The sequence below is a fragment of the Falco rusticolus genome, chromosome 1, assembly GCF_015220075.1.
Source record: "Falco rusticolus isolate bFalRus1 chromosome 1, bFalRus1.pri, whole genome shotgun sequence".
Lineage (NCBI taxonomy): Eukaryota > Metazoa > Chordata > Aves > Falconiformes > Falconidae > Falco > Falco rusticolus.
This window is the reverse complement of record NC_051187.1, coordinates 114,909,773-114,921,908: the sequence shown is the minus strand read 5'-3', so window position 1 is coordinate 114,921,908 and position 12,136 is coordinate 114,909,773. Positions and strand designations below refer to the sequence as shown.

At 49.5% G+C, this 12,136-nt stretch overlaps 1 protein-coding gene across 2 annotated transcripts in view; it reads right to left on the bottom strand.

Moving 5' to 3' along the window:
- Window positions 1-10,867, bottom strand: part of MAML3 (mastermind like transcriptional coactivator 3) — a 251,874-nt gene extending 241,007 nt beyond the window's left edge. For both annotated transcript variants that reach the window (XM_037397463.1, XM_037397474.1), the window contains exon 1: window positions 9,120-10,867. In XM_037397463.1, coding sequence (XP_037253360.1) covers window positions 9,120-9,566 — 447 coding nt within the window. In that variant the 5' untranslated portion in view covers window positions 9,567-10,867. The remainder of the gene's footprint in view (window positions 1-9,119) is intronic.
- Window positions 10,868-12,136: the final 1,269 nt, after the last annotated feature.

Below are 12,136 nucleotides of genomic sequence, written 5' to 3'. Positions count from 1 at the left end.
GGTGTGAAATTTCACAGTAAAAAGAGAGTAAGAGACGAGTTTGCTGTTCCTGAGGAATCACTTTTCCAAGATACTTTGTATTTTGACACAAAATGAAACCCACAAAATACCGTATCTATACGGTATAGATATATAGATATATCTATCAAGTATCTGTAGCAGCTGTAAAGAAAGATGGTCTATGCAAACTTCCCAGAACCCCTCTCTGGCTGTAACTAGACTGCTATAACCTTTATCACAGTAATAGGTGAGGGAGAGGTGAAGCTTTTAACTCCACTAGTCAAAATCAATTTTGGTTTTGCTATTCTACATTCACAAATCTCCATTATCCCTACCCACCGCTGGCATTTCCCACAACAAAAACGTCAGTAAGAAGGGCAGTAAACCCTAGTGTGAACACAGTTTTTTGGTTTGCTTTGTTGTAATTGAAATGGAGGAAAGAAAATAAAGAGCTATTTTTGGTTTGTTTTGCATGACGTGCACTATGGATTAAAATGGGTTAGAAAAAATAAGCCCCAGTCAACTCCTTTGGGGTGAAAAAAATGGAAAGCCAAATTCTCTCAGGTGAATTTTCAAAACTGCAGCAATCCAGCCCTTCAGTAACCTTGCAGTCTACAAATTAGAAAAAAAGACAGTACTACAACCTCAGCATGGTATCCCCACTTTTACTGGAATGCAAACACTGCAAGCTCAGCCCAGGAACGTGCTGTAATAGAAGGACCTACAGATCATTTTGAACCATCACTTCATACCCAGCCACGGATTACAGGCCAGAACGCTTCAGCCAATTTGGAGCTCAAACAATGTGGCCACCGCTCAGTTACAGAGGTCTACAGTCTTCTGTAGGAGTCCACTAAAGCCTTCAAAGCTGCATGACCTGCTGCAGTGACAACTAAAAATAATGTGTAATGAATAGAGAGATACTGCTTGCCAAAAAAATCATTAAAAATCAGTTATTTAATGTCAGTAGTAGTTTTCCCTATGCTGCCTGTTATGCACTGGAATGCAATCCAGAGAAGTCAGAGCAACAGCCACCAGCTTTGGAGACAAAAACAAACAGCAGCAAAAATCACAGCTGAAATCTAACAATCTTTTTAACAGCCTAAAGACAACTACTTCCAGCTAAGGCAGCTGTATTTTAAAATAATTTCCTCAAATACTAGACAGTCTGTAACCAAAATATACTAGACTTTGCAAAAATGCATAAACAGAAGTGGTAGGAAATGCTACAATTTCTCCTCTGGCAAAATGCTGGTCTATCCTCCTTAATGCAAGGAAATATCTTAAACAATTAAAAAATTCCAATACTTTCCAGAACTCTACCAGCATCTCATCTGCCATAACTACCTCCCTTCCTCCTTTAGACCAAATACAATGAAGACGTGCCAAAACATCACTGTGGGTTAGATACAAGCTAAAGGAAAGAGGCTGAAAGTACAGAAAATGGGTGCGTATCAGTAGTTCTTAAACTTACCGGACGAGTACATCCCCTTTTGCCATCAAAAACCGATCGCCAATCATGAATTCTTTCACTTTGCCTTGCAGTGCAGTTTGAAAACCATTGTATATGTATGGGTACTGGTTTATATAAACACACATACATAGGCGTATTGGCTTCTTGTTGTGATAACGCCTGGGGTCAGAGCAAGGGTAAGGATAAGGTTAAGGACCAACTCTCTGCTCTTTACCTAGGTACATAATATCCAAGGACTTTCTGAACTGAGATTTTCACAAGCAGCAGAAAGACAGGGCAGAAAAGCCACACCTTCACTGCAGTGCCTAACAGCCGTTCCTCTAAATCTAAAGACCAGAGAAAAATGAAGCTGAATGGTTTTATTAAACCCCAAACGCTCCTGTATGGCACATAGCTAAAGCAATGTAGGGAGGAGACTGAAGTATGAAGAAGGGAGGAGGGGAAGAGGCACAGCCCAGCAGCCCCACCTTCAATCAGCTAAAATGCAACTCCACCGGGCTTCTGTTGCTGAAAGCCGAGAACCTCACAGAATGCTACAGAGCCCTGTATGAAGACCTTACAGAACACTATAGAGCCCTATATGAAGACCTTACAGAAAGTGGCCTTGATAAAAAACAAATATGTGAAAGAAAATCCTTGAGCTGTCGGTCTTTCTGTTTATTAGCTTAGTTATTCTGAAAGTCATAAATTCAAACCTCTTTCCTACTCCATGTATGCTGTGGCTGTGCAGAACTGACAGCAGGCAAACATCAATAGATCATCTATGCTACCAACAGCACTGCAGCATTAGCCTGAGCAGTTACACAAACATATGGAAAATTCAGAGTTCCGATGGGCGGACACACTTCTCTCAGGTCTAGCTAAAGATTAAAGTATTCTTATCTCCTTGCCAATTTTAACGGTATGTGGTGGCAAACAAAATAAATACAAAAGAGGGAAGTCTCGAAAGAAGGCAGCTCAGCCCCTTCCTGTAAGCACAAAATTTCAGCAGCTGCTATCTTATTAACTGCTGCAAGTTTAAAAAGACATTTTCTCTTAACCCCTATGAAACTGGGTTTCAAGTACTCAAAAAGCAAACAAGGGCAGTCTATGATGACTTTTGAGCTACAAACATTGTGAAAGTGAAGTGTGTGAGGGGGAAGCAAAAGCGTAATCAAAGTTACATGATTTTGTGACTCACCGACAAACTAGGAAAATAAATACTTCAAGTTGCTAAGACTCCCAAATTCCCACTGAATGTACAAGTACGTTGCTTAATTGAACAGCCCGTGAGATCCCAGCTAGAAAACTGATTACAGGTTCGTAACTTCAGTCAGAGATGGTACCTCACATTTCAACTCACAAAACAACACACTCCAAGGATTCCAGTCAGCAGTTCCTGGCTGTCAGACCCGTTCTTAAACCCCTGCTAATCCAAAGCACCTTTCCCCCACGAATTATAAATATGAGAGTAACATGCAAACAAATATCGTATATATGCAAGTGTTTAAGTAAAAATTAACTCTGACTCCTTTGCTACTTACAGCCTTCCCTGTTTCAGCATCTGTATTCAGGAATGGAACCATGTGCACTGACACCAGGTGTTACTTAGCTCAGGTAAAATGTACGCTACCAGGCCAGCATGTTTTAACTAATAGGTCCTAGATGTTTATCCTGGGATAAGGGTGAAGTTTCACAAGAGGATTAAGGTGTTGTAAGACCGTGCTGCCTATGGGAGGGACAGTCAAACAAATGGTGGATGCAATCCAGCTGAAAACTAACCAAGAAGAAAGAAACGGGCCTGTCCTCCCTACCTGCACGGTGAACCAGCTGGCCACGGAGGTACACGAGGCAAGGGCTAGCATTAGCAAAGGGAGGCAGCAAGAAAATATGGCCACTGACAAGGGCATGAAAGATGAGGCTTCCTCAGTGGCGGCAGCTCAGGTTTGCACCAGCCCAAGCCACTTGTGAAGCCTTAAGCTTTAGGCCAAGTTACGGGAAGTTTAGGTTAACCTAAATGCAACCGATTGTCCTAACACAACCACATGGTAATATTTTTGGCTCTGCATGAGCAGAAGGAGTTTTGGACATGTTCCAGCCAAAGTTGTTCTTCCTGGACTTGACGGGGCCTAGGACTTCACTGCAGGATTTTCAGCACATGCTATATAGTCAATCTGAAGCTTATATTTCACGATGACTGGCTAACCTATGCCAAAATACAACTTGCCCTGCTCCAGCTATGGTTCATAATAACCCAACCCACGATCTTCTAAAGAGACACAATTTCTATCAGAGCATACAACGGTCATTAGAGGCTAGTAGTGCTTGAAGAGTCTCCATTCTTCTCAGTTTGCTAAACTGAAACCTATTGTGCTGACTAGCTGCAAAAGGAGGTCAACACAAAACCTCCTTGTTCTAAAGGACAGTAATCACACCGGAGCATCAAGCGTGAGTTGGTATGAAAAGGAGAAGAAAAATGGGAGAGGGTGTGGAATAAGAAAAGACACAGAGATCCACCCTTATAGGAAGAGCTAAATAACAAGGGTTACACGATGACTCCTTCTATGATGCGTATGAAAAAGAAGGAGCATTGCTGGCCTGGGATTTAATTCTAGTATCATCCCAGTTTTGCATTTACTACTGACTTTACCCCAGTGTGAGCAAGATCAGGCATAGCTTATTAACTGAAGAGAGGCTTAATCCTACTTAGTCATCAGGCATGACTAAGGACTACAGTATTTGACCTCTTGTGGAAAATAAAAAGAAGCAGCTGAAAAATCATCTTTCGTCTTTGCTGTGCTAGAGAAACAGACATTTCCTATAGCGTAACTGATGAACTCAGAACCTGCAAAGTAAGTTGAATGGCAATATTACACAAGAAAGAATGCAAGAAATGTGCATGTTTATACACACAGGTACACATTAAATAAAGCAGGTGTAAGCTTTAAAAAACTACTCATAAGACTGACAGCATTCTTCAGCACTCAGTTTCATTAACAACATTATCCATGAATCACTAAGACAAATTAAGAAGTTACACTTTTCACTCCGGATATCTTTTTCAACAGAAAAGGAGAGACTGTGGGAGAGGAGGGAACTACTTCTCTGTGGTGGAATATCAGCTAACAAGGAAGAGAGATAACCAGATTTCTGTAATTCTGAACATGTCATTCTGTCCCTACACCAAGCAAGCTGAAGGGGCTGGCCTGCCCATCTCCCTTCCCTCAAGTAGAAGGGCAATGTGATCATTAACTTCCATGAGGCACTGCATGAGCCCAGGATGGGTAAAAAGTGGTATTGGAAAATACTGTGTTTGCCAGCCGCGTTTTCTCTAACTTTAAACTAATTCTGAATTGGCATAGTATGCTTTGGCAGGGGAACAGAAGAGATGATCTAATAGGTCATTTGACTTCCGTCACTAATTTCAGTGATCTAAATAACAATTTAGGTTTATGGTGTGTAAAACTCCAATTTCTTGAGGCTTGTTTTAGGGTTAGAAATGTCAGTATGACAGTAGCTATCAAACCCATAATGATGCAAACAAGAAAAGTCTCTTAAAGTTTTAAAATAGGAAAAAGTAGCTCCAGCCCCTTTATACTTCACAGTAGAGCTCAGATGTAAATGAACATGATTAGAAGGTCGATATGGTAACTACAGACATGGTGTTTCATTGAACAAAAAAATGACAAAAAATGCACAGTAAGAACAGCAGTGACAGGGATAAGAAACAGCTGATATAACTTGCAGTATTTATTATATATTTGGCTATATATTATATACTTGGCTATTTATTATATGCTAAATATACATTATTTATTATTTATTTTATGTATGTGTGTATACACACACAATCTCTCTGAACCACACACGGTAACATGGATGCAGAGCCAGAAGACTCTTGCACTGCAAGGAGGAAACAAGAAGGCAGATTAGCTCACAAAGAACCAAAGAACTGAAATAATGTGTTGATATTTCCTGGAACCAGTCCGAAGATGAGCAGCAAAGTTTTGGATGGACTGCAAATTTTCCCAACACTTCCTTTGAAAACCAAGCTGGTACAGCATTCTAATAATCCAACTCAAAGGCATGGAAAACAACTTTGGCTTTTGCCAGGTTGCACTGGGGCGGGGGGTGGGCGGAGGGGAACTCCTCCCAGACATTTATAAACACTTCTGATTTTTATGCATGTCCCAATCAATGCCTGTATGGCAGCAAACTAGTTCTGAAGCCCACTGTTCTTCTCAAGTAGAAGAGGTTGAAATAGTTGTAAATCCAGATATTTCAAAATTCAGCAAGTGAAAACTTGGTCTATAACAAGACGCAAATTCAGAGTAGATCAGCAATTCATGAAATACAGCCAAGCCTATGCTCCTACATCCCTTTTTGAAAAAAGGCTCCCATTGATAACTGCTTGTCAGTTGACAGAGCCCTAAACAGTGGAAACTGCATAATCCCTTTAATGAACTCAGGGAGTGAGGGTGTAAACTGTGGGGGTGGCGACAAGGAGCATTGTACAGACTGGATAGTTTGTACTCCGTCAAATGAAGAAAATCAGAGCGCATGTCTTTAAATAACCATCTTCTAAGGACATTTTTACCCAGCTTGCTGAAGGGCACCTCAGCACGTGTCCCAGCACCAGCCTCTGAGAGGGTTTTTTTGGGTGACCGGCTGCCTCGACCCAGCAGACATGTCCTTTCCTTCTCAGCATCTCTCAGTTTGGAAAGGGACACACACACACACACACACACACAGATACTGCTTTCCTTTGATTTGGCCTGATAAAAAAAGAATTAGAAGCAGTATTTCTTCCTAGCCTCATTGTATTTGTTGTCATGTAATCCTGACTACTTCATTTCCAAATTGTGTTGTTTAATAATCTGAGGGAAGAATTTAATAATGCTTTTGTATGAAGAGTGAAGCAGTAGCAGATCCACTGTTCCACTGTAAACCACTCAGCTGGAGTTTAATAATAAATTATTATTTTACAGAGAATAAATATAGGGAGAAAACCCCAAGATGTAGTTTACTGTTTTCTCACGCCAAACTAAAATGTTATATAAAGTTGAACTGTTTTGGTAAAAGACGCAGATAAACAGTGAAACTTACCAAACTGTTATGATTGCTAGAAATGAAGAAGTTTTGAGTGTTTGGGGTTTTTTTGTACTATAAAAAGCATAAATGTCTCAAATAAAGTACTTTTCAATTGCTTTAAAAGGAGCAATTTCTCAGGTCTTAAGTATTACTTTCATGTACCCATGGATGTTCCTTACTGTTCTTAGACATTAGATAAAAATCATAATCACTACTCTACAAGTGAAACAAAGCAGATGATGTTTCTAAATTTTTCGGCAACCTTTGTGTACCCTTTCTTAAAAAAAAAAAAAAAGTTGATGGAAACGGGTCTTTCTTTATAAAGTATTATAATTTGCCTTTTTAAGATGAAAAGCATAGCGCACATCAAGTACATGCTAAGAGCACGAACACTAGCACAAAAATTCAGTTAAGATTAATTACATGGCAAACTACCCTTTTTAATTGGGCTACTCTTAACTCTTCAAGTGTCCCAAGCTGCAACGAATTAATAATAGCGGAGACCTAACTGCATTTCCTTCTTTTGTTACTTTGTTTCCACAACTTTCACATTATAGCATGGCTTTGTGTATCTGCCCTGGATCTTCAAGGGATAGGCCAACAAATGAGCCAGTTAACCAGTAAATCCCGGCTTTTAGCGCCTGGGTTTGAGAAGGGAAAGGCTGGCCCACCACCAGCAAGGGCTGGAAGCACGCCGGCTGCTCCGGAGCTGGACGGGCACACAGCACACCGCGATGCCGCCCTTGGAGCCAAGCAATCTCGGGGTCTCCTCAGCCTCCAGCCCATTTCCCGGCTCTTGTGGAAACAGCACGGGATGTGAAAAGGGATTTGAGGCCGGTTTGGCTGGCAAAGGGCAGTCCCCGCCGATGGAGCCTGATGCCGGGCGCAGCTGTGAGGAAGGCAAGGCACGGCGGCGCGGGCAGCCGGTGTGAGGGCCGCGGCCCTGCGGAAAGGCGCGATGAGGGGCAGAAACGTGGTTGTGCCTCGCTGGTAACGCCAGGAAAGCGACAAGATGTCAGTGAGGTTCTTCTGCTTCCTGTTTGCCAAGCAACACACACACACACACACAGAGACACCCCGCCGCTTTGTGTGGCTCTGCTCCTCTCTCCTCTCCGCCCCGCTCTTCTCCGTCCGCTCCCCGCCGCCGGCCGGCGTGCCCGGGGGTTCCGCCGTGCTGCCGGGGCGGCCTCCGGCGGGGGGGCGGCGGCAGCCGGGCCCCGCTCCCGAGCGGCGAGGCGGGAGGCGGGGGCTGCGCTCGGCTTTTGTTTGCTGCTGGCGAAGCGATCGCCGCCTCCTCGCCCCCCTACCCCCCCCACCCCCCCCCACCCCCCCAAGGGAGGCAGCGGGGCTGTGGGGCGGACAAAGCGCCCGGTAGGACAGCGAGGGGTGGCGGGGAAGGGTGCTGCCCGCGGGGCTGCGCGCAGGGAACAGCCGCCGCCGGGACGGCCGCCTCCCCGCCGCTTTGTCACCGAGACCCCCCCCACGCGGGGGCCGGCGGCAGCTGCCGCCCTGCGGGACCCTTCCGCACCGCCCCGCGCAGCAGGGGAGGGCGAGAGGGAGGGACGTGCGAGGCTTGTAAACCACATGCTGCCATCGCACCTCCCCTCCCTCCCTCCCTCCCTCCCTCCCTCCCCGCCGCTCTCCACCGCCCATTGTGCGCACGGCAGACGGCGAAGACCCAGCTGCCCCGTGCCCGCCCCCGAGCGCCGGGCACCCCAGGCACGGCACGGCACGGCACGGCACGGCCGGGGGGGCGCCTCAGGACACACACGCGTCGCCCCCGCGGCAGAGCCGCCCGCTTGCCCCCGACGGCCGCGGCGAGCGGCACCCACGGGAGCGGTAGCCGGCCGCGACCTGCTTTAAATAAGGCTCAGACGGAGCGCGGGGCCCGGCTCCCCCCGCACCTCCTTTTATTATTTATCATCGGTGCAACCTGGGAGTGGGAAACTCCGCTTCCTACTTGCCGCTACGCTCCGACCGGCTCAGCCCCCGCCCCCTTCCCCCCCACCCCCCCGTCGCTACGCTCCTTAAAACCCAAGCAAACTTTAGGAAGCGGTTCAGCAAGAGCCGCTGCTCGGGTGGGGAGCCGGGCTCCTGCACGTCGGGGCCGCCCAGGCGAGAAACCTGCCCAACTTTTTCCTGCAGCCGCCCTGCGCAGCCAGCCTGCACCTTCCTCCCCGGCGGGACCCGCAGCGGGTGTGGGGCCGCGGGGCCCGCACGCCCCCCGCGCGAAAAGTCGTCGCGAAACACGCACACGCACACAAAACCCTCCTGCGGCTTTCGGCAGCCCACGGCGCACGCCCGGCGCCGCTCCTGCCCTCTCCCCCGGGGCAGCTCTTCCCTTCTGAAAGAGGCTGGGTGCGGGGAAAGTTTGTCGGCTTCCCCCCGCCCGTGAGAAGTTGCGAAGCCGCCCGGCAGCCCCCCGCCCCGCTCGCCCTGCCTGCCCGCGGCCCTGCCGCCGCCAAAGTTGAGCCGAGCGCCGGCCCCCTCCGGCAAACAAACGGGGGCGACCTCCAGCTCATCCCCGCGAGCGACCCGGAGCGGACAGCGACCCCCCCGGCCCGCATCCCCTTACCATGATCAGAGTGTGGTTCCTCTGCTCCGCCGCGGCAGGCTCGGCATCTTGCTGCTGTTTGCTCTGATGCTGCTGCTTGCTGCCGCCGCCGCCGGTGCCCGTTTTCTTGGCCCTCTGCTCCAGGGTCCGCTGGTAGAGGCTCACCGTGTCCCTGCGCTCCAGCTCCAGCTGCTCCGCCTGGGCTTGCTGGTACCTGCTCTCGCAGTTGACATGGTGCCGCCGGCAGCCCTCGATGCGCTGCCTCAGCCGCTCCACCACCGTGCTGTGCTTGGGAATGCCGCCGCTATTAGCGTTATTGTTACCGGGAGCGGCGGCAGGAGGACCGTGGGGAGTGCTGTTAACCCCGATACCGGCACCGCCAGCCCCGCCGAGGCTGCTGTTCAGGTTATTGTTGATGCAGATACTGCTGCCATTCGCGGCGGCAGCGGGGGCTGCAAAATCCCCCATCCTCTTCCCCGTGCACACTATTTTGGAAGAACTTTTTATCCTACCCTTCACACACACACAGTCTTCTCCGGGGTCCTGATGGGATACTTTTTAGAGAACCGGAGGGGGGGGGGGGGAGGGGGCACCACCATGTATCAGGGAAACAGCGATCCCAAGCAAATGTTTCTCTTTCCCCCCAGCCAATCCCTCTCGAGAAGCTCCAAAACATTAAAAAAAAAAAAAAAAAAAAAAAGGGGGGGGGGAGGAGGGAAATAAAGAGAGAAGGTGCTAAAAGGTTATCACCGGCAACACAACCAACAAACACACACACAAAAAAAAAAAAGGGGGGGGGGGGAAAGCAGCACAACAAACTAAACAGCAGCAATTCGGGTAGCAAACTCCAGGAAATATCAGACCAGTTCCTTTCCTCCTTTTTCTTTTTTATAATCCATTATTTCAAAATAGATTCCATGAGATTTCCGGCGATTTTGCCAAAAGCCTTCTCTCCCCATGTATAAAGAGAAACACACGCGCCCCGGCACATGCACACACATACACACACACCCCCGTTCACACGCACGTTCGCGCACACACATCCAAGCACAGGCACACGCCGGGCACACACGGCACACTCACTCGCACTCCCCGGCATCAAGAGACAGGCAAAGCCGCTTGCTTATTGTATTTTCCTTCTAGAAAAAAGTTTGGGTGTTTATGCCGCACCGTGTTCGCAAAGTACTTTGGCTGCTCAGTTGCATTTCAACAGGAACCTAAATAGCAAATCCTCGGGCTGGGGGAAGTAAACACATGAACAATCCGGGCCGAGCTGGAAAAAAAAGTAGAGCTCTGAAGTCTTTGCAAAACGCCGAGCTGAGACAGCCTAACGCTTTGCTCTGCTTTGCTTGCTGCTGCTCCTCCTGCCACCATCACAATGATCAAATGCTCTCCTCCTCCACCTCCTCCTCCTCCATGCCAGCGGAGTGATATCAGGACAGGAGCGCTCAGTAAACACCGCAGCAGCAGCGGCGGCGGCGGCGGCAGCGGCGGCAGCTCCTCCAGGCCGTGAGGCAGGCCCGGGGACAAGGTGCAAAACCCGGCACGGACGTCGCCCAGCAGGAGCGGACATGGCGCTCCCCCCCCGCCGCTGCGCTCCCGCCCGGCGCGGGGGGTGCCCGCAGGCGCGGGGCGGCGGCGCGGCGGGGAGCGGCGCGGGGCTCCGTCACCTGCCGCCCCCGGGGCACCCCCTCGCCGCCCGCCGGGGCTCCCCGCGCCGCCCCACTGCGCGCCGGGGCAGGCGGGGCGAGGGCCGGCGAGACGGGGCGGTCGCGGCGCCGGGCCCGGCGGCTGGGCTGCGCGGCGGGCCGGAGCTCGGCGGGGCGGCGGCGGGGGGCAGCGGCGCCCGAGAGCCCCCTCCCCGGTCGCCGGGGGTGGCGCTGGGGCCGGCGGCTGCGGGGGGCGGGGGGGGCGGGCGGGAGGCAGCGCCCGAGGGGCCGGCGGCGGCGGGAGGCTGCAGCCGCGGCGGGGCGGCGTGTGCCGTGTTTCCCTTCTGTGTCAACTGTTGCATAATGAATGCAAACAGAGCGCGGAGCCCTGTGCCTCCCAGACACGGGGCTGAACTTTCTATTTTAAACAACAGAAGAAACACGACACGTTGGGCAGGAACATTTTTCCAAGCGAGCGGTGGCTGCCTCCTTATAGAGCGCGGGTGATTAATGGATCAAGAATAACATCCCGGGAACCTAGTTTTAAACCGTTTGGCAGACAAAGCTATTGCACGCACGGGTTTAATTGATCGCCGTTTCCTAACTAGCGCTATCAGAGAGGCACTCCCGATTCTTTTTTTTTTCTTTTTTTTTTTTTTTTTTAAATACACCTATATAAACCAGAATTATCTCCCAGAGACACCCTTGTTCTCTACCATGCGGCTGGAAATAAAGAAAATTGGGAACTCATACATTAGTCATGAGATCTGATTTAAACCATCTTCATTTCTGCCACTGCAGATTAGCATAGGATACTATTTCTAAGCGGCTCACACTGGTAAAGAGCTGTCTTTGTCTTCTTTTAAGTGCTCAGCAATATCACATTTGCTTTTAATTTCATCCCTATTGCAACAATTCCTGACTATGTCGAGACGGAAAATAACAGTGGACAAATAAAATTTGCAATTCGTTACCTTCCCTGCTTCGGGACCAACGGGCACGTCTCCCCCCTTAAAACTTTTCTTTAGTATCGGTTTGAGAACCGAAGCGAAGCGACTTGAGCAGTTCTTGGTGGCCACCGATCACCACTGTATCACCAACCAACCAAGGGAAAAGTATGGCCCTGGGCAGAGCAGCCCGAGAGCGAGGGGGAACCCCAGATCCTGCCTCCGTTACAAAGGCGGGTATGTGGATGGGGGGCGGGGGGCCGGGCTGCCAGGCCCCCCTCAGGAACTACTGCTCACCCCCCACTCTGCAAGCCAACGGTGTCATTTGGTTGGAAGGGAATATAGGGAATATGTATGAAAAGATGGAATGTAAGAAGTAAAGGGGGGGGGGGGGGAAGGAGACGTGGGCTTTCTTGTTTGAGGGGGTTTTGTTTTGTTTGTT